At 37.0% G+C, this 21,552-nt stretch overlaps 4 protein-coding genes across 4 annotated transcripts; 2 read left to right on the top strand and 2 right to left on the bottom strand.

Moving 5' to 3' along the window:
- Nucleotides 1-8,476: 8,476 nt before the first annotated feature.
- LOC101314699 lies at nt 8,477-12,270 on the top strand. The gene is made up of 4 exons (XM_004307394.1): nt 8,477-8,824; nt 9,085-10,866; nt 10,962-11,168; nt 11,771-12,270. Exons 1-4 carry the CDS (start codon nt 8,477-8,479, stop codon nt 12,086-12,088), a joined length of 2,655 nt encoding a protein of 884 aa, XP_004307442.1. The 3' UTR covers nt 12,089-12,270.
- A 106-nt stretch (nt 12,271-12,376) lies between these two features.
- On the bottom strand, nt 12,377-12,940 carry LOC101306869. Its single transcript, XM_004308771.1, has one exon. It carries the CDS (start codon nt 12,938-12,940, stop codon nt 12,377-12,379), a length of 564 nt encoding a protein of 187 aa, XP_004308819.1.
- Nucleotides 12,941-13,587: 647 nt separating this feature from the next.
- Nucleotides 13,588-16,182, bottom strand: LOC101314412 (nitrilase homolog 1-like). The gene is made up of 9 exons (XM_004307393.1): nt 16,003-16,182; nt 15,741-15,877; nt 15,518-15,646; nt 15,361-15,419; nt 15,159-15,271; nt 14,970-15,062; nt 14,729-14,831; nt 14,112-14,194; nt 13,588-13,850 (listed from the first exon to the last, which is right to left on the bottom strand). Exons 1-9 carry the CDS (start codon nt 16,180-16,182, stop codon nt 13,809-13,811), a joined length of 939 nt encoding a protein of 312 aa, XP_004307441.1. The 3' UTR covers nt 13,588-13,808.
- Nucleotides 16,183-17,456: 1,274 nt separating this feature from the next.
- Nucleotides 17,457-21,535, top strand: LOC101314129 (probable protein phosphatase 2C 38-like). The gene is made up of 5 exons (XM_004307392.1): nt 17,457-17,875; nt 18,116-18,648; nt 19,414-19,781; nt 20,501-20,737; nt 20,943-21,535. The coding sequence occupies exons 2-5, from the start codon at nt 18,321-18,323 to the stop codon at nt 21,165-21,167; spliced, it is 1,158 nt and encodes a 385-aa protein (XP_004307440.1). The 5' UTR covers nt 17,457-17,875; nt 18,116-18,320; the 3' UTR covers nt 21,168-21,535.
- The last annotated feature ends 17 nt before the right edge of the window (nt 21,536-21,552 follow it).

The raw sequence follows: 21,552 nt of genomic DNA, 5'->3' as shown, positions 1-21,552 counted from the left end.
TCATTGCATCTTTATTTTTTTTCCTTTTATGTAACTCTGTAAGTATTAAGAAATCTACATAAGTCATTCATATGAAATCTGTAGATTTCAAAAATCAGTTAAGTCTGTGATTAAAAATCGATGGTTTTAAGAAATTAGTGAAAGTCTATAAACTTTTCAAAGAGTCTATAGACTTTTCAAAAAGTCAATTGATTAAAATTAGTCTGTATGAATCCAATTATAATACACCCCCCTTAAAGTCAAGGAGAAACAAGGATGAGAGGCAGCCAAGGAAAGGATCTTAATCCCTGGCATTCATGCCAATGGCTGCTAAGCTGTGAGGGCTAGGGCAATATATATTTACGCTTCAAGACAATTATTTGTTCTTTTTTTATAGTTGTTTTTATATTAATTATTAATTAACATGGGCAAGATTCCACCCATGCGACAAATAAACTCATATTCCATGATTTTAATCATTTTTTAAAAAGGGTTAAAACTTATACACCTCTTTTTACAATTCACACACTGTTACCTTATTTTTTATAAGAAAATATCTAAAATGTCTCTATCCTAAACAACTTGAAAAAATTAAAATATGAATAGTTTAAACATTTCTTTATAAAAAGTGAGATATGGGTGTGTGGATTGTAAAAAAAGATATGTATAAATTTCATTCCCCTTTTTAAATACATATATTGCTAATCAAATACTAGTCACCCATGCCTTTTTTACTCTAATTAATTCATGATTTACCATGTACTTACGTTCACAATTCATTTGTGTTCTATCATTCTCTCTAAACCGTTTCTAGCGTAATTTTGTTTTTTTATTGAAAACATCGTAATTTTGTTTTTAGTTATTCTCAAATTTTCTTCCTGCAAACAACATCAAAACCTTCATAATTCAATACGTACTTGGAAATATGAAAGTTTTTCTTGAAAAATATTATAAATGGATGACATTTCAAGTATTGATGTAATAATTTCATACATTTTAAAGTTATTTAATAAAGATTATTCATTTTAGTATTTTTGTTTAAACACTGACCCTTCTAATGATCGTTTCTGGTTACGTCACTGCCCTTCCCCCTCCTAACCCCAAAAAGGAAGAAAAACTATATATCAAAATTCAAAATTAAAAATTAAAAATATCATAGCAATTAGTAAAAAGTCATCATTTATGTCTTATCTCGAGAAGCTAAAGCTTCACAAATCACAGCCCCAACGGGTAGAAGGATTTTAAATTAGATCGGCCCAACTGAATATGTTTTTTTTAGGGGAATGGATAACTCCATTGGACAAAATGCCCATACAAGGAGAAATTCCATTGGATTATCTCGGCTCATCATGGTTGCCTCTGCTGCTGCATCAATCCAACGGCTATCATCATGTCCAAACTCTTTGAACTATACTCAAAACCAGGAAAGGTTGCAATCGATCCCTTCTAGGTCAATAGACGAACTCGCAAAACCTCTTGAGCCTGGCCGCGGGCCGCTATGAATTGATGACCAGCATCAGATCAATCTAAGAATAAAGCCCACAACCTTTGCCTGCTCTCGCCTAGAAGGAACAGACCGTCAATTAAGCTCTCCTTGAAACAATAAATCAGATTCAGATTCCGACATCGACGCCACCAACAAATCCAAACCAACAGACGAGAAGACCTTCACCGCTCCAAGGGACACCGTAAGCACCTCCTCCTTCTCCAAAGCTGATGTCGACGACATCCTACAGCAGTCGGAAGGCCTCCCTAGGTCGCCGCCGCGTTGCTCTCGAAACCTAGGGTTTCTAAATTTTGGTATCTTCCTCGTAGGTATAATTTGACCAACTGAATATTGAAGCTTAAAGAAAGTAAGAAACCTATATATCAAGTATCTTTTATCAATGATGAAGTTTAAGCTTGGGACTCTTTTTTTTTTTTTTTTTTTAATTATTACTAAATTTCTTAACCCATGCCATTTTTTCATATGTTAGTGAGAAATGTCGGGACTTTTATCAAGGTTTTTGATGAAGAGTGATATTGTATTATTATTATTATTTTTTTAAGGGTTTGGAACCCAACCAAGCTGAGAGACTCAGCCCTACACCCGATTCTAATTATTTTATTAAAAAAATTGGGCTAAACGTTAGTTGGTGAAGAAAAATTGAACTAGAAGTTCAGTAGTTATGTTACATTAGTCTGAAAGTTGGTCGTGATCCGGTTGATCTAAGAAAATAGAACTTAACTTTAGACCTTAGCTATAATAGATAGATCTTTCCAAATAGTAGAAAAAAAAATGATTCGATATGGGTTTAATGTTTCAATGTATTATTCTTCTCTAAGAACATTTTTATCAGACTCTTTATTTTAACTACTTTAGAGAGCGTGTTTAGTTTTTTGAGTATTTTAGGAGCTCAAGTAGATTAGCCAAAGTTTAGCTATTATAACTTTTAGCTATCTCGCTAGCTAAATATAGCTAGCCTAGCTAGTGAGATGTGGCTCTTAATAATTTAATACATTCCTTTTAAGTTATTTAATGTGATATATAAATAAATATAAACTATTTAATCTTCATTTATAAAATAATATTAATTTAATAATAGCTAAAGTAGAGAACATTGATGCAGATGTATTTCAAAAGTCGTTAGCCAAAATGACATTTTCGCTAATTTGACTAAAATTTAACTAAAAAATAGTTAGCATTGGTAAAGATGCTCTAACAATATTAGAGCATTGACTAATATTGCTCAATATTAGAGCATATTTGAGTTAACTAGAAGATTATATAGAAATACAATTGTAGTGCAATAACTCATACACATATACATAATATTTAACTTACACATACAAGAAAAATAAATATTTACATAATATTTTATACAACCAATGATTAAAATTGGCTCGCTAACAATCATAATGTTTTTGGGCATTGGCCCATACACAATAGTGAGAATACCGATAAACATACGTTACGGTTGAACTTCTAGCTAGAACAACTCGAGGACTGAAATACAAATAGAAACCCAAATGAATATATACCTCCTGGAGTAAGGTGGAGGGAATTTCTAACTAGCTTAAATCCATTCGATAACGATAACTTCACACCAAAACTAAATGATCATTGTCTAAACTATTTTAGCCTCAATGATCGTTAGCTAGGGACACATTTAGTTATGCGAAGAAAGCTAGAATGACCCATTTGAATCATGGTGTCTAGGATGATGACCACTTATATACAGGAAGGTACCTACGCGCCGGAGTTTATAACGATGATGAGGTCCCGCCAAAACGGAAAAAATGATACAAAGGTTTGTTATTTACTTCTTTATTATCTCTTGATTAAAAAGACAATAACGTTGGTTAGTGTCACACCTTTGCCTAAGGCTCATTTTTGTGCAACAAATTAAATGACTTGATAGTATTTTATTTTATTTATTTTATTTTTTTTTTTTAGGAAAATGGATAACTTCATTGGGCGCACAACCCATTCATTAAATCTATCTTACAATATACATCCACTGCTCAAGGACTCAATACTCACCAAAAGGGAAAAGAAAACCAAATGTCTCAATAACAACAAATTAAATGGACAAACAAATCCACGACTCAACAGAAGTAAAGACTCAACAGAAATAAACTAACTCAAAACACAGAAACTTACCTATTTTGACAAAACACAAAATCAAGATCAATTAATCAAAAGGTTTGGGGTCTAGAGACTTTTACGGTGTACCCCTCTGTCTCAAGATTAATGCAAGATCCAACTTCATGAGATGTCATTGGAGGTAGTCTCAGTTTTCAATAGCAGGAGTAGGCTCCCCTTCCTCCACCTCTGAGCTCTCAAGATCTTTGGGAGCATCAGGCTTGGGCTTGTTGCGACTTCCACAAGAGCGACCTCATTTCTTGGCTCAACCTCCCTTGGCAGCTACACTTCGGTAGAGTTCGTCTCCAACCCTAGCTATTTCGAACTCAGTGGTAATGGCACCATTGCATGAGAGAATTTAACCTTCTTCCCTGCTTCGGCATCTTCATCCTCTTCCCTAACTCGACATCCTCTTCATCCTCACCTTGTAGCCTCATCACTACTCCTCGGCAAATCGCGAATTGATACCGTCTTCTTCTCCTGCTTCTTCAAAGGAGGGACTTGAAACGCCACCGTTCCAGAGGTCGAGGAAGCAGCCCAGAAAACCATCTCCGGCATGTTGCTTGCAGCGGATTGACACCTAGGAATCGTCTCTTCTTTCACTGCCCTAGGACAACACAGCCCGCCATGATTAATCATGGCACAAACCCTACATTGACCAAGAAGCCTTTCATACCGAAATTGGAACTCGATGACTTGAGAATAAATTTATTAGTTATAAATGTACTAAATCTAGTTTTGTGAGTTCGGTCCTTTTGACGATGACATTAGGCTATGACCAAGTATTTCTCATCGATATGTAGCTCAAAATCAATTTTGACGCAAACAATTTTTCGCTCGAGTATTTCTCATCAAAATGTTAATTGGCTCGAAACTAACTCGATCTGACGCAAACATATATATATATATATTTTTTTTGTACGATTAAAAAATGATGAAATTCAGATTTGACACAACTAAACCGTAGCTAGCCGCCTCGGCTTTAGGCTCGACATGAGGCGGCGTGTGGCGACGATCTACTACTTTCCGGTTGCATCTCACTAATGCTTTCCAATGGCAGTCGGGTTCAAAAACCCGACCATGTGTTAATCTGACTCAAATAGGCAACTAAAATTCAGAGATTCGAAACTGAGTAATTTAAAATTTTTAGAAATTATTTGAGATATTTTTAGATTGTAGACGTTGAATCACAAAAATTATATGGTGCAAGATCAAATCACTTGCTTTATTAGCTGCACCATTGTGTAGGAGTTACATTTCTGAGAGTAATATGTAATTCATACTTGCTTGCATGATGATTGTCAAGAATCTCAATATAATATGTAATCAGTGTTAACCATTTTAGATTTGCCTTGTTTTGACATATTATGTTATTGACTTTATAACGTATCATGTTACAATCTGGCTCTGATGTGTTATGTCGTCACATTATGTTGTTTTGAAAGTCAAAATTTTTGAAATATAGCTGATTATATAACGTGATAGTATGACAGACGGATAAAAATGCAAGAAATTTTATGTTAATATCCAAGTAAGTGGAAAAATGGCAGGACTTTTATCAAGGTTTTGTTATTATTAGGCTAACGTTAGCTGGTGATCGAAGTATAATTTGGTATAGCGATATAGTCTCTCATTAGTAAGTGAGAGGTTGTGAGTTTGACTCACAAAGTTGTAATATTTAAGTTGTTTACCTAATAAAAAAAACGTTAGCTGGCGAAGAAAAATTGAACTAGAAGTTCAATAGTTATGCTACATTAGTCTGAAAGTTGGTCGTGATCCGGTCGGTTTAAATAGATCTTAACTTTAGACCTTAGCTATGATAGATAGATTCTTCTAAACAATGATTAAAATTGGCTCGCAACAATCACAATGTTTTTGGGGGCATTGGCCCATAGACAATACCACAAACATTCATTAAAGTTGAACTTCGAGAGCAACTCGAGAATTGAAAAGCAAATAGAAACCCAAATATATACCTCATATGAAGTAAGGCGGGGGGAATTGTTAACAAGGTCATATCCATTCGATTACTTCACACCAAAACTCAAATGACCCTTGTCTAATCTATTTTAGCCTCAATGATCGTTAAGGACACATGTAGTAATGCGGAGAAAGCTAGAATGCCCCAATTGAATCATGGTGTCTAGGATGACTTATATAAAGGAATGTATGTACCTATAAGCCGGAGTTTATAGGGATGACGAGGTCCCGCCAAAAAAGATGATATAAAGACTTGTTCTTTATTATATCTGATTAAAGTGACAATAACTTTTATTAATGTCACATTTCTGGCTTAGATTTCTTTTCGTGCAACAAATTAAATGACTCGATAATGAATTTATTAGTATAAATATACTGATATAATTTTATGCTTATGGTCCTTTCGATGATGACATTAGGATATGACTTGAAATTGAGTAATGTAGAATCTTAGAAAATATTTCATGATACTTTGAGATTGTAGACGTTGAATCACAACAATTCTAGGGTGTAAGATCAAATCACTTAGTTTGTTGGTCACACCATTATGCAGAAGATATAATTCTTAGAGTAATTCGAAATTCATACTTGGTTGAATGATGATTCTTAACAAAATTTCAATTAATGTAAAAATATCTAATTTTATATATACGTAAACAGAGTAACCATTTTAGCTTTGGCTCGTCTTAATATATTATGTCATTATCTCTATATGCATCATGTTACAATCTGGTTTTTGACGTGCTATGTCGTTACATTTTGTGGTTTTTATGTGGATACCTGAAACTTGACACAAGTGTTTCTAGCCGGAATTTGATGTCACTAGCTAAGCTTAAGCTAGCACATCCTACGAACGTGTCAGAACAATATTGCACAACCTCTCTTTACAAATTAGAGCCAATCTCACCGGATTGCCGCCTTTTCAGACCCGCTCCACCCCCGCTCTTTCCGCAGGCGGACAAAAGATTTCAAAAGTCTCTCTTTCGGACCACTTTACCCTCCTCCCTAACTATTTAATAAACAAAAATAAATGAACACTATAATAAAAACCAAAAATCCCCAAAAATATTTCTTATTTTGGCCTAGTCTCTCTCACAGTCTCACTCACACTTTTCCTCTTCCTCTCCCTCACCGAATCCAACTGGCCGTTTTGGACTCTAACGGTCGAAACGCCGGCCCCTGACGTCGTTTCGTAAGACTCATTCCCTCTCTCTCTGTCTTCGCATTTTTCAAAATTCCGTTTCCCTTAGAATCCGGATTTCCTGAGTTGGAAAAATCCCTCCTCATTATTATCTTTCTCTCTTTTTCAATTTGAATTTTCCAGCAGCAACAGTGTATCCAAATCCGGAACCCAGCGGTTTTAGCAAGTAAGTAACTCCAAGATTCTTCCATTATTGCTCAGATTTTTCTTCTCATTTTTGATTTTTCGAATTTCGAATTCCTTTTCCTGTTGAACTTATTCGCTAGTTCGCTCTGCTGGTTTAGTTATCTTGACCGTTTGAGAAAAAAGTGATAGGAATCTCTGAGAGCCTTTCTTCGTTTTTCACTTTTTTCTTTCTGGTTTTGGTTGCTCAGATTTCTGAGCAAGATTGAGATTGAAATTTTGCTCGTAAAGAAAGTTTTACGAGTCCCGCTGGTGATTCTTGTTTGATTCTTGGCTGGATTCGCTGGAATTGTGAGTATGTTCAAGTTTCTTAGCTGTTCATCAGTAGTGGAATTTGTTGAAATTAAGATTTTCTTGAATTTTTGAGGTGTTGATTGCGGATATCATATACATTCATAGAGTCATAGACTCATAGCTGCTGAATATTTTTAATTTTTAATTTTAATTTTTTTTTTTTTTTTTTCTGTTTCAATTTTCTGGTAATCGGGATTTAATCGATAGAATCGGATCTGGTTTTCTTTAGTGTTGAGCTTGATTGTTTATGAATTGGATGATTATGATGACGTTGATGATGAAGGTGCCTCGGTTTTGTCGAAGAAACTGATCATTTTGGTGTCAGATTGTATAGAAGACTTGTAGTTTTTAATTCCTGTGTGGGAAGGAATTGGGGCTTAGGGTTTTAGAGGGTAGTGGAGGTGAAGATGGGGCTAATATGGTCTTTTTATTCCAGCTTGGCTCTGTGAGCTCGATAAGGCTCAGAGTGAGGTTGAATCATACAGATCTGCTGACTGACACATGTTTTGTTAAATGCTTTGATTATGAACGTTGCTGAAATCTTTATTGATATTGTAGTTTCTGCTCACGTGGCTAGTATTTGTTTACATATCTGAACTGCTTGTGTTTCATTTTTTAACTAGAGAGCTAGGTTTCTGGGGAGAATTGGTAGAGATGTTGATGTATAACTGCATAAGGCTCTAGAGTGCTTTTCTGGTTACTTGAAGTAAGGTTTTACCTGAGCTATCATGGTTTTCCTAAAGAAAGTCCTCCTTGGATTGAGGTTTTTCTCATTGTTTACCTACTTTCAGTTTTGGAATCTTGTTTTAGGAAAGAAGGGAATGGATGCCATCCATAGTGAATTGTGTTGTGTTTTTGTTCAGTTCCTTTTAGACGTCCACGAAAATAAAATAATCAAAACCTTTCTCTTTCTTTTGCCTTAATCCAGGTGTTTGTTGTACTTATTTCAGCTATTAATGTTGTTAAAGTTTATGCTTCTCTCATTATGTTTATGCCCATTGCTATATGAACTACTTTCTTGTCTCCCAGTAAGCATTTGTAGTTGAGCATTTTCATCATTAGTCATTTGCCCTTTTCTCTTGTACCACCCCCCAGTCCCCACCAGTGTTAATGGTGCTCTTGTGTTTTTTTGTGTTATTACAGGTTTCAAGAGTTCCCATTTGTTACAGAACTTTAATGTGCTGCGGGTAGCAATTTTTTCCAAAGATACACAAATGAAGAAGCTCTTCTTTTTCAGATCTTCTGCTTCTAGCAATGGAAAGGACAAATCCCCTCCGTCAACTGATAAGCAAGTATACTGGGAAAACATGTCAGAAAAGGGAAGTCAAGTTGGTGACAAGGCTGACAATAGTTTTCAAAGTCCTAAAGGATTATTTTCTAAATCTCGAAAGCAGGTCTCTGATATCCAGAATTCCAGTGAGAGTCCAGGACTTAGAAGGAGCCGCTCATTATCATCAGCAGCCTTTCTTGTAAGTGAGCCGGTGCAAGCAGAATTTTCTTCTTCGAGATTTCAGAGTAGATCTCCTTGTAGTAGTACAAGTAGTATTCCTCATCGACAATGTGCCCAATCATCTTGGTGAGACTTTTGCATCATGATAATTGTTGAGAACATTAAGCTGTTGACTAGAATTTCAGTACATTATTTCATGTCATGTTTATCTGAATTGTATCTTGAGGTGCTAATCTTATTGGGATTTTGGTATGTTTCAGTTGTCGGACTTTTACCCCTGAGAGGCATCAGGTTAAACAGTTTGAAGTTCCAGCTGTTCAAAACACACATGGACTAGAACGACCTGGCTCTGCTGGTTCTCCTAGAATTCAGCATGGTTCGTCAGGTAGCTCTTCTACTTGCTCTAGTAATGTCTCATCCAAAGTTCTGGACCGCTACATAGATGGAGAGCAGGAGGAAAGCGGCAGACAAGAGAACAGTTCTTCCCATAGAAATGGGAATGGAAATGGTGGTGGATGGCGCCCTCCACGAGTTCAGATCACAGCCCCCAGTTCACCCAGGGCTCATTCATTTAGAGAGGCCAAAAGTTCTCGTTATCATCCATCATCCAAAGATTGGGCCGAAAACGGATTTGGGCATGAATCTCCCAGGAGACTTGCAAAGAATGTTGTGGAGAGACTCTCACAGTTTCATGTCATGCAGCCGTCACACGCAAAGGAGTTTGACCATGACATCCCACTCACCATTGAGGATATCTATGGAAGACCAGACCTGGTAAGCCAGAAAACTTATCCTTTGGATGAACCTTATGATCACTCGAGCTTGCAGAAACAGTTCTATGGAGAGAAGTGTAATGGTCTAAACTCTGATGAGATTGGAGAGGACCTAGATGTGGAATTACAAAGGAGACTGGAGGAAGCTGAGGAGAAAGTCATGATTCTCTCTGAAGAACTTGAGCAGGAAAGCTTTCTTAGAGACACTGGGTACAATGTGCCATCACTGATTCAGACAATTCGAAACCTAACAGAGCAGAGAGTCAGCTTTGCACTTGAGGTTTCAAACCTCCTTCAGTTACGAATTGCTGAGAGGGCCTCTGCCAAGAAAGAATTGAGACTGGCAAAGGCAGAACTTGAGTCACGAACCAGAAGACTAGAGAAGGAGAAGAATGAGTTACAGTCAGCACTGGAGACAGAACTAGACCGAAGGTCGACTGACTGGTCACTTAAGCTTGACAAATATCAGTCTGAAGAGCAGAGGCTTCGTGAACGAGTTAGAGAGCTTGCAGAGCAAAATGTCTCACTTCAAAGAGAAGTCTCTTCGTTTCATGTGAGGGAAACTGAGAGTAGAAGTTTCATGACAAATGCTGAGCAACAGGTTAAGGGACTCACTACTAGGATGGAGGAAATGAGAGAGGAAAATCAAGGTCTACAAGAAAATCTCTCGGAATTACAAGAGAAGTACAGAGCATCTGAGGAAGATCGTGTTTGCCTCCGTAAGAATTTTGAAGACAGGGATACGGAGTGCAAGGATTTGCATAAATCCATTACAAGATTATTAAGAACCTGCCGTGAACAAGAGAAGACTATCGATGGGTTGCGTGAAGGTTTTAGTGAGGAGTTCAGGAAAAACCAATCATCGGAGAGGTTTGATAAGCATGTTTCAAAATTGCAGATGGAGCAAATGAGGTTGACAGGAGTAGAACTTGCCTTAAGGAAAGAGTTGGAATCACAAAGGCTTGAAGTTGATTCTCTTAGGCATGAGAATATACACTTGTTAGACCGTTTGAGAGGCAGTGGGAAAGACAGTGGTGCTTTAACTTTCAAGCTAGATAAGGAGATGTGGGCGCGGGTCGGCTGCTTGCAAAATCAAGGGCTATCACTCCTTAATGAGAGCTCCCAGTTGTGTTCTGATTTTCTGGAATTTTTCAAAGGAAAGGCAGGCCAACTTCAAGAAGCTAAGCAGGGTTTGGATGCACAATTTTTTGTTGAATATGAAATGAAAGTACAGGGATTAAAGCGTGGAACTGAAAACTTAACCAGAAGTTTGCAGAAAATGTCTGATTTGTTCCATGAAAAATCCAGTCTGGCCACTTCAAATTATCAATCTAAGTGCATGGATGCTGAAGAAGGACACCCTAATGATCAAACCCCAGAGGTAGATCACTGACTATGAAATCTTTTGTTTCCATATCATATTGAAAAAGTCCTTTACTATATAAACTGTCATTGACAACTTGCTTATATATGTAGGAGGACACGAAATATAAGCTTCAATCTGAAACTCTACTCACAAGTTTACTGAGAGAGAAGATACATTCTAAAGAGCTAGAAGTGGAGCAGTTGCAAGCTGAACTTGCTGCAGCTGTAAGAGGAAATGACATCCTCAGATGTGAAGTTCAGAATGCAATGGACAACCTTTCCTGTCTCACCCACAAATTGAAAGATGTTGAATTACTGGTAACCCATCATATCGCTTGTATTATGTTTAATGCTATGGCTTCTACTCTGGTCAGACTTACAGTTAATAATGTGAATGAATCTGGAGCTTTGTTTGTGAGTAAGCACAATAGGCTTTAAAAAACAATGATAACAATTTATTGCCTTTACTTCACACAGTGTTTCAATCTTATGAGTTATAGTTGATGTTGAGGGTTTTACAAGGAAAATGAAACAGAAAAGACTGTCACGAGAAAAAAAGTACATTGTCAAAATTGTTTCACAAGGAATATTCTGCATTCTGTTGCATATGCATATTATCTATCTGGGTCTGTTCCCACTAACATCATATTGAAGTCAAATTTCTTTCGATTATGAAAGTTATGTTCGATTGAACGGTTTCTTGAAGTCATTTTATAAATAATGCATCTTTCTTTCGTAAAAAGTAAAAGTTCTTGCATCAGTAGAACGTAAAAAAACTAGTATTCCTCTGCTTGTTTGAGTTCTGTTGTTGCTCAAGAAGCTTCATTATGCAGAGGACTGACAATGAAGACTTATTTTTCACTTGTGCGACTCTTGCCTTCTTAACTGTTTTTTTCTTTTTCTTTATGCACTAATAACAGATGCTCAAGAAGGATGATAACATCAACAAGCTTCAAAGTGACCTCCAAGAATCTACAAAGGAGTTAACAGTTACGCGAGGGATACTGCCTAAAATTTCAGAAGAGAGAGATATGATGTGGGAGGAAGTGAAAAAGTACAATGAGAAGAATATGCTATTGAACTCAGAGGTTAACTTGTTGAAGAAGAAGATAGAGACACTTGATGAGGAAGTACTCTTCAAAGAAGGCCAGATCACAATCCTGAAAGATACCTTAGGGAACAAATCATTTGATCTTCTAGCGAGTCCTGATAATACACGAGAGTTTCTGCTTCGATAGTTGTCCAAGATCAGGTTTATGGTTCGTAATCAACTTGTTCATAGTTCTATACCCCCCGAGTTTGCTTGTGATATTGTATACCTTTTCCCTCTTTTCTTCCTTGATAGAGTAAAAAGTGAAGAACAGTTCATTATTCATTTGTAATTACCAATCTTTACAGTTGGTTTTGCTGCTTGATTGAATCAAACAAGCATGTCAATGAATCTTAGTGTTTCCTGGATCAATTGTGTGAATATATTTCTTATTTCTGCCGAGGACAGGAAGACTAAAGGGTACACTACTTTCAGATTAGTTGTTGAAACTGACAACATGAGGTACAAAACTACCCTTGGAGTGACAATAATCAAAGCCATACCAAACGTTTTCTGGAACAAATGTCCTAAAATAGAACACATAAGAAACTGGTTCTTCATGGCCACCATCTTGTTGATGAAGCACCTTCACCCAGCCAGGTCGCCATTCATCTGCTCCAACCTTCTTCAAGTACAGTGAGCACACCCATGAGCTCATGCATGGTCCACTGGCCTCAAACACGTCTATGGCGCATCTTCCAAACCCGCCATAACCTCCACGTTTCGAACCACCTTTTGGAGCATACAAGAGCTTAGGATTGTTGAGATGCTTCACTATGATCAGATCACCCTTCAAGTCGCTGAATCTGACGCTGACATGGTCTGTGGTTTCGGCAGATCGTGCACACGTTGTCTCAATCTCAATGGAGTAGGTGCAATTTGGTTTGGAACCTTGGAAGCCATGGTTGGTAGGTTGCATTGCATTGGTTGGCAGAGAAATGATGAAGACTAGTGAAGAAATACTCAAAATGCTTATTGCCTTCATTGAAAACTTTGGCATGGTTTCTGCTCTCGTCTGTTTTTTGGTGAGATGTACTGAGTGAGAGAACTACTATATAGTACAAGATGTCTAGATTCTCTAAGGATTTGGTAAACCCAAAATCTAAAGAAAAGGCAAGCAAATTGAGTACTTTGGGAAAGAAGAGATTCTCCTTTCCCACTGGTCTCAGTTCCTTTGAAAATGGATGCTGTGATTCTTTTGATAACTGTCACAGGTTCTGATCTGATCTCTGACCAATCCTGTGGCAAATCTTTTAAGAAATGGAACAGCAATTGGCTGCTGAGTAAGATGACTCACAAGTCACATACTCAGACCCCTTTATGACTAAAAGCGGTTCTTAACTACCGTTATGTGATGTGAATCAGCTTTTATCAACAATAATTAATCCAACCAAAGCTTTAGAATAAAACCCAAGTTGGTTTATCTTTAGATAGCCTCGTACTACGTTGATCAGATATTTCAATGAGAAATCTTTGATTGTTTTCTCGGCAACCAAACAAAGCCTAAGCCTTCTTCAGTTCTGAATATCATCTTCGATCTATGAGTCTCTGTGAGTCTGTGACTATCAGTGTCATAGTGTTATTCAGGTAAAAAAGAAGGGCATGAAGCTTCAGTTTTTAGTTATCGAGTAGACATAAACTGCTTTTCTAAAAATGGAAATCCTGATTATCCCAATCTTTCATTATGGTCACAACAGAATACATATTTTGTGAAGTACAAGCATCTGTTCTGAAAATGAAAGAGATTAGGGACATTTATAGTTGGTGAAAAGAGAATTATTCTTCATTTACAAGGGCAACAGAAGTTCCTTCTCTTGTTTTTGGCCAACCTTTTCAGCAAAGTGAAAAACAGGACAAAGCATCATATATCATAGAGATGCTGATTTCCAGAACTCAACGGGTTTCCGATGCTGAAATATGAAACAAATCAGAAAAATGAGTTGATTACAAGATAGTAATTTCATAAAAATAAAAATGACATGCAGAACATCCTATGAGGCATACAACCATGAGCAGGAGTATAGCAATACTGCTTGATACTACTCCTAGACCAGATAAATTAAATGTCAAACAATTCATCCCTCTCAATTGGATCACCAAACTACAGAGCATGGTTGATACATTTTTGATTTGCATACTTCATAAACCAAACTTCATTCAACAAAACTAACCTTGGCAATCGGCATCTTTGCTCTCACTGAATCGATCAAGGAGAAATCAATATCAGCTATAGTAATCCCAGTTGACAGCGTATCTAAGACAGAGGATGAAATGTTATGATTATGTTGTTGCACATGGTACTCTAATACCAAAAGCATAGAAATAACACCAAACAACTATGCATCAGATATAAACACAACAGATTCATAAGTTTTAGATTTGATTCATGAGTGAAACCTTTTCTCACAAGAAAAAAGAACATTGATTTGGAGTAGAGCTAGTTGAGGTTCCAACCATACTTAACTTTGAACATCTCCCCAAAAATGGGAACCTTTCACTTCTCGTGCTGCATGAGTTATCATTTACCTAAGGGACCGGGTCTATGTTAACCAAAAACAGGACCAATTCTTCTTTCTGTTCTTCCACATCAACAGGAAAAATAACAACACAAGACATACCCTCAACTATCTGTTTCCTTAGCTTTAAGAAGTTTGACAACTACTTTGAAAACCTGATCATTTGTAGGCTGACACTTTTTTCATTGAACTGACCTATGGGCCTGACCTAAAGCTGCTGAACATAACACCCATTCCAAGTGCTTAAAATGTGCAGAGAAATTAAGTCTCACCAGGCAGTCGACCAACAACTGTTCCCCATGGATCAATAATTAAAGTTTCACCATGGCTTTCTCTTTTATCGTTATGCTTTCCCGCTTGTGCAGCAGCTATTACCTGATGTGCAAGTAACATAAATATCCCAAAAAGTCAGCAAAGAGCAATAAAGCATCCATGATTACACTGCCAATAAAATTTTGTCCTAAACTAAGCATGAAAACATTATAATAGTGGAGAAGAAAAATGAGTCCATACGTAACATTGAGTCTCAATTGCACGAGCACGAAGAAGAATCTCCCAATGTGCCTGACCAGTTACTTTGGTAAAGGCTGAAGGTACCAACAGAATCTTCATATTACAATAAAAGACGTCAGTGTGGGATGCTTAGCAAACATCAACCCCCAATTCCAATGCACTTTAATTTAATTAAAAATCTACTTGTACCTGTGCCTCATGTTGGAACCTGAGCAGCTGGTATATCTCTGGGAATCTCAGGTCATAGCAAACTGTCAAACCCAAGCGACCCACGGGGCTATCTACTGCAACAACATTCTTCCCTGAAAATGTGACCAAACAAACTAAGTTCCTCAAACGAAAAATTAACCAAAACAACAATGCCAACCAAACCAGTCAAAGCACACATTACCTGCTTCTGTAATGATACTTTCCTTGTATGACCTCCCACCAGGAGTATCCACATCAAACCTTCAATACCAAAAAAACAACTTCAATTCCTATAAACACATTGCACAATGATCACATTTTCTGAGAAAAATCGATAACCAAAAAGCTGCATTACTCACAAGTGAATCTTTCTGTAAGTGATTCTAATATTCCCACCATCATCAACCACAACATGAGTGTTAAACAAATGCTCATCATCAGACCCCTTCTCCTGAAACCCTCCTAGTGACAACCAAATCCCAGACTCCCTACAAATCCAAAACACTAATGGGTCACCTCAATCACACTCCAAAACCAAATGCATGCCATAAAGTTTTCACCTTCTTAACTTTTTTACCATACCTTGCAAGAGAGCAGTACTGTTGCATTACTGGACCCTCCAAAGGCTCAGCTATTTTGAGACTATCCCCATCTTTAGCACCTATAAAGGAGAAGCTTTCAGGGAAGCAAATCAACTTTGCTCCACTAGCAGCTGCCTCCTTAAAATTTCACAAATTGGGTTATTAAATTTTCACATAAAAATTTCAAAGATCAAATTTTTACATGAAAATTTCAAAGAACAAATTTTTATGAGAAAAAAAAGTGAAAGTGAAAAGGTGGGTACTTTGACGAGGCGGGAGCAGGTGGCGAAGTTGGCGGCGAGGTCGTTGATGGAGGTCATCTGGGCGGCGGCGACTCGGAGGGAGTTGGCCGCCATGTTGGACGCGCCGGCGCTGGACTTGGGAGGAATCGGAGAGGTGGGTGGAGTGATGCGAGAGTTGGGTAGTGAGAGACAAAATGACATCGTCGTTTTCTGAGGAATGGGTCTGGTGGAGATGTTTAGGCGCCACCACGTCAGCAAAGGTGTCCTTTTGGTAATGGGGTACCCTATACTATGGGTGTAGTTCCTCGGATGCACCCACAGTTTATGGAGTTTCTACATCATTTTTTACCTTCTTTTTTTTTTCTTTTTTTTTTTCTCAAAGACGACTTTGTTTGCTATATCGAAGATCATTGAGTTGCATTTTTGCTTCCAGATGTTATGAGTTTGAATTTTGGTCTCGTTTTGTTATTAAAGTGATGTTGAATTGCCTTTCACGCAGTCTACAATCTTGGGATATAGCGTGAAAAATGTGAAATACTTCATTTTAGTGTTAATTAAGATTTTACAAGGCTATATTGTGACATGCAAGATTGATAAGCTATCAGTATCTTAAAGATATGACAAACAATATATATGATTAATTTGAGTCACATCGACTTACAGTAAACATAGTCGTTACATTCTAAATAAGTTATCATTCCTTAGTTTCATTTGTTTGAATTGAAACAAAGTTTAGTCGTTTTTCAAAGAACAACAAAAAAAATTACTCCAGACAAAATATGAGATTTTTTTAAAACTTGAACTTTTAGATGATGAGTCAAACACTCAAACACAAGCTCGCCGAAAAAAAAAAAAAAAAACACTCAAACACAAGACTTAAAGCACCAGTTATTTCATGGAGTTGTGTGGGTAATGGCAAGCACAAAACAAGCTATTTTTTGCTTTTACCAAAAGAAAAATTACAATCGTTTCTGAAAAGTCGAAAACCCACAAACTAAACAAATTGTAAGCCTAGAAACCAGCACAAAACTGATCATTAAGAAACATATTCATAAATGAAATAGAAGAAACAACCAAAACTTGATACATTAACACAAACCATGTTCACTTTGCTAAATCAAATTTGTAAATTGTTAAAAACACTCATTTCCATTGTTGACTGAGAAGTAATCAAGCGTCTCCTCTTAGTAAACTAGCAAGTCTATGAATATGAGCTTGATAAAGGGTCAATTTCCTCCTATTGATTGGTATTGATTGGTATGGCCGTATGGATGCTCAAAGATGTTATTCATTGGCCAAACAAGTTGGGGGTCAACTTTATTCCACAAGATATTCCCAAAACACACAATATAGCAAAGTGGAAAATTCTTTTATTCTTGAGAGAGAGAGAGAGGGAACACTTTCATTTTGCTAAATAAGGAGCAAAAAATTAAAAGATGAGTAAAAGTTGCCTAAAATGGTGGTTTGTTGGAGGTCAAAGTCAAAACCCCAGCCCATAAATTAGAAAACCAAAACTGAAAGCTCCTACCCAAACCAAGCCTCAGCTCTCTCCCTTTCGATGGTTTTCAAACCAAGCAGGGCGAGGGGTTTGTTGTATTGTATGCATAATCATCCCTCTTTCCCTAACCAAAAACAACAAAACACACAAAATAAGAGAGAGAACCCATTAAACCTTCCAATCTATCAATCTATCTTTCCCTATCTCTGTCTTCGATCTAACTTTCCCACGTTGTTTCTGACAACCTTTTTTCTGTCAGAACATTCCAAATCTGCGTTCATTGGGTGTCTGGGAAAAATCTGGATAAAGCTGTCATTTTGAGCTCGCTTGGTAATTGAATTTTCATGACACAAAAAAGGGTTGCTGGAATTTTCCTCTAAACATAAGCAGCACAAGGTAATCAGATTTATTTATTTTTTATTTTTTTGATTGACTGTAATTTTAACTTTGTATGCAATTTTGTACATACACATGTCTCTGTTTGATTTTAAGAATATGAAAAAGCAACTGGGTGTTTGGTTCTGGTATATGTCCCTCAATAAAGTTTGTGTCTTTTAGAAGCTACCCATTAGTTTGGTCTATAAAGTTTGCATTTTGATTGTTGAGTTTGATCTTTGATGTGAAATTTATATGCAGGTCGTACCGATCAGATTGTTCGATGTTTTTGCATCCCTAGAGATTAATGTCCTTATTCTGGATGAGTGTTTGATTTGTGGAAGCTGTTATTTGCGATTTGAGATTGTAGGGAAAATAGAGGAGAGACTAGGATTAGATCATGTCCACAACATATACTCAATGAGTCGTTTGATTGCCGGATCATTTGGTTGAGAATATGTGAGGTATGGTATCAACTAGACTAATGAAGATCATGGCGCCGTGTTGGAGACCTTCTGTTGTTGAAGGTGAAAATTCTAATAGAGCTGGGGATGCGAGTGGTCGAGTTGATGGTTTATTGTGGTACAAAGATTTAGGAACCCACGTTAATGGTGAATTCTCAATGGCAGTAATTCAAGCAAACAATTTGTTGGAAGACCATAGCCAACTTGAATCTGGACCGTTGAGCTTGCTTGAATCAGGTCCCAATGGAACATTTGTTGGAGTTTATGATGGACATGGAGGTCCAGAAGCAGCCCGATTTGTAAATGATCACCTGTTCAAGAATCTCAAGAGTACGTTGTTCCTTGACTTGCACCATTTGTTCTTTCCCCTGATCTCTAATGATTCATCTTTTCTACTTTTTGTGAAGTTTCGGAATTACAATATGATAAATAAATAGACTTGTTTCATTCTATACTTTACTGATAGGAGAATTTTATATATTGTTGCATTTTGGTCATTGTTTTCCAAATGTCTTACATTTTTGCCATAGCCATATGAAAGCAGTAATACTAGCAGTAGGAATTTGCCAGTTTGGTACTGTTTTTTGCATGCTTGCCACAAGGTAACATGAAAATTAGAGATCATTTAGATTTTCATCTGGTGGATTTGGAGCTTTTCTGTCTAGGAATATCTTCTTAGTCACGGTTTATCGTAATACAATATTGATGGACCAATGATGTTTGAATTGGAACTGGAATTTGGTTTGGCTCCTGAGTTGGAACAGAAGAATGAGAGCTTAATCCTATTTCAAGTTTTTTAAAGGCAGATAGATGAACAAAACAAAGATTGCATAATTTGCTTATGAGGGAATTGGCATTCACTAATGTCCTAACTCCATCGACCATTTAAGAAGATTTATGTATATATATCCATGATATACAATTATACATATGAATATACGAGGCCTAGATATCTTTATGTATACTTTTTGGTTATAAGATATCTTTATGTATACTTTTTGGTTATAAGATATCTTTATGTATTTCATTACTGCTTTCAATCTTTATAAGCTAATGCATATATTTACTGACTGGACAGCTATTCTCATGGTGCAGAATTCACGTCAGAGAATCAGGGAATGTCAGCTGATGCTATCACCAAAGCATTCTTGGCAACTGAAGAGGAATTTCTATCTTTAGTAAGGAAGCAGTGGCTGATTAAGCCACTGCTTGCTTCAGTTGGTGCATGTTGCTTGGTAGGCATAGTATGTAGTGGGCTGCTATACATAGCAAATGCGGGAGATTCTCGGGCAGTGTTAGGAAGAATGGAAAAGACCGTTAGACAGGTAAAAGCTGTTCAGTTATCAGTTGAGCACAATGCAAGTATAGAATCTGTGAGAGAGGAACTGCACTCGTTGCATCCTGATGATCCACGGATTGTGGTAATGAAGCACAAGGTGTGGCGGGTGAAGGGTCTGATACAGGTGATCCTTTTTCTTGTATGCTGTAAATCTCTTGTTGATTTTCTTCTATGCCAATTGCTGTTACCCTACACAATAGTGATTTTTGCTTCCCTGTGACTTCTATGTGACTCAAAGTCAATAGTTATATATCACATGGCTTCCCAGTTTCTAGTACTTCCACAATGGACATGTCATAATATGTATTTCCCAACTAGGAGGTGGTGCCATTATTGCCTGGTTTTGGAAGTAGATAAATTTATTGTTTGTGAGTTTGATGTTTAGCTCTAAACATGAGTTAGGTACAAGTTCGCTGCAAGAATAATTTTTTTCAACATAAAATTGATGGCAAAGAATGTTACTAATCTTTCAAAGTACACCAAGTTCTTGAATCATATGACCTGGTACCTTATGGAAATGGCATTCTATTATTAGATTACAATAGAATTAGTTGGTTTCAGATTAATTATGAGACCTCTAGCTGGAATCTGTTTTTGGGTAGATACCTGGGCTGTGTTTTTGTGTCCTGCTCCATTGCAATGCCCTGTTTCCTTCCATATTAGCTTTATAACTATGTCTTATTTCAATTTCTTGCATTATTTGGTGAAAGTTAAATTTTAGGCTGTGCTCATTTTGAAAATCGACTTAACCCATTACGAAAAATGCATGGCCACTTCTCAAAGATGACACAACATGCACAATGGAAGAGCCACTTAATCTAGAGTGATTTGTTTCTGTTGCAGATTTCAAGGTCCATTGGTGATGCCTACCTCAAAAGGCCGGAATTTAACAAAGAACCTCTGTTGGCAAAGTTTCGACTATCAGAACCCTTCCAAAAGCCGATCCTTAAAGCCGAGCCAACAATATTGGTGCGAAAACTGTACCCCGAAGATCAGTTTCTCATACTTGCATCAGATGGCCTATGGGAACAGTTGAGCAATCAGGAGGCAGTTGACATTGTTCAGAACTATCCACGTAATGTATGATTTGCCTTTCAAGTTTCAAATTTCTTTTGTTTTTATTTGTTAGCTGTTTCTGAATAACATTGCGGAAGATTTTTCCTCCCTCTTTTAATAAAACAAAAAAAAAAAAAAAAGAAACTAAGGAGGTATTTGGATCATAGTGGATTGTTCTTGATTGTCGTTGTGAACACAGATTGAAACTATGTGTGCCATATTTCTGCAGGGTATTGCAAGGAAACTTGTCAAAGCCGCACTTCGTGAAGCAGCTAAAAAGAGAGAAATGAGATACTCAGACTTGAAAAAGATAGACCGAGGGGTGAGGAGACATTTCCACGATGATATTACAGTAATAGTTTTGTTCCTAGATACACATATGATCAGTCGTAGCCGCTCACACGGACATCTGCTTTCAATTAAGGGAGGTAGCGGCGTCCCCGGCAACACCTAGATTAGGAGGTTCTATCACACAAACCACCCTGTTTTCTTCATTGTACCAAGAAACAAGCCGTTTGTTTCCGTTACAAAGAGGAGAGGGTTTGTTTTCTTTACGAAGAGAGGTTAAAAGGCAGGTTTTTGGGTTTTTTTGTTTTTTGGTTTTCTTTTTCTTCCTCTACTGATGTATAGCCATATGCTTTCTAAATTCTTTTATATCTTAAATTTGCACAATGCCACAAGTGATTTCAGTATAGAGATGGAAAGTCAATGGCTATAGAGAACAGAGTGAGTGCCTAGAGAAATGAGAGTAACTGCTGCAGAACTTGAATAATTTGGCTATTCTGTTGCCTTAACAATAATGGAGAACATGTCTTTGAATGCATAATGTGTGGATGATA

This window comes from Fragaria vesca, linkage group LG7 (genome assembly GCF_000184155.1).
Source record: "Fragaria vesca subsp. vesca linkage group LG7, FraVesHawaii_1.0, whole genome shotgun sequence".
In the NCBI taxonomy this organism is placed as follows: domain Eukaryota; kingdom Viridiplantae; phylum Streptophyta; class Magnoliopsida; order Rosales; family Rosaceae; genus Fragaria; species Fragaria vesca.
The sequence above is the reverse complement of the archived record's forward strand: the minus strand, read 5'-3'. Positions and strand labels throughout refer to the sequence as shown.

What these genes read in the sequence shown, in the direction of transcription:
- LOC101314699 (XM_004307394.1), top strand. Translation starts at nt 8,477, where the DNA reads ATGAAGAAGCTCTTCTTTTTCAGATCTTCTGCTTCTAGCAATGGAAAG. An exon ending in GTATTCCTCATCGACAATGT is followed by an intron (nt 8,825 to 9,084) that starts GCCCAATCATCT and finishes CCTAGAATTCAG; the next exon opens with CATGGTTCGTCAGGTAGCTC. An exon ending in TGAAAGATGTTGAATTACTG is followed by an intron (nt 11,169 to 11,770) that starts GTAACCCATCAT and finishes CACTAATAACAG; the next exon opens with ATGCTCAAGAAGGATGATAA.
- LOC101306869 (XM_004308771.1), bottom strand. Translation starts at nt 12,940, where the DNA reads ATGCCAAAGTTTTCAATGAAGGCAATAAGCATTTTGAGTATTTCTTCA.
- LOC101314412 (XM_004307393.1), bottom strand. Translation starts at nt 16,182, where the DNA reads ATGTCATTTTGTCTCTCACTACCCAACTCTCGCATCACTCCACCCACC. An exon ending in AAGTATCATTACAGAAGCAG is followed by an intron (nt 15,272 to 15,360) that starts GTAATGTGTGCT and finishes TCACATTTTCAG; the next exon opens with GGAAGAATGTTGTTGCAGTA. An exon ending in CAATTGAGACTCAATGTTAC is followed by an intron (nt 14,832 to 14,969) that starts GTATGGACTCAT and finishes CTTGCACATCAG; the next exon opens with GTAATAGCTGCTGCACAAGC.
- LOC101314129 (XM_004307392.1), top strand. Translation starts at nt 18,321, where the DNA reads ATGGTATCAACTAGACTAATGAAGATCATGGCGCCGTGTTGGAGACCT. An exon ending in GGGTGAAGGGTCTGATACAG is followed by an intron (nt 19,782 to 20,500) that starts GTGATCCTTTTT and finishes TTTCTGTTGCAG; the next exon opens with ATTTCAAGGTCCATTGGTGA. An exon ending in TTCAGAACTATCCACGTAAT is followed by an intron (nt 20,738 to 20,942) that starts GTATGATTTGCC and finishes ATATTTCTGCAG; the next exon opens with GGTATTGCAAGGAAACTTGT.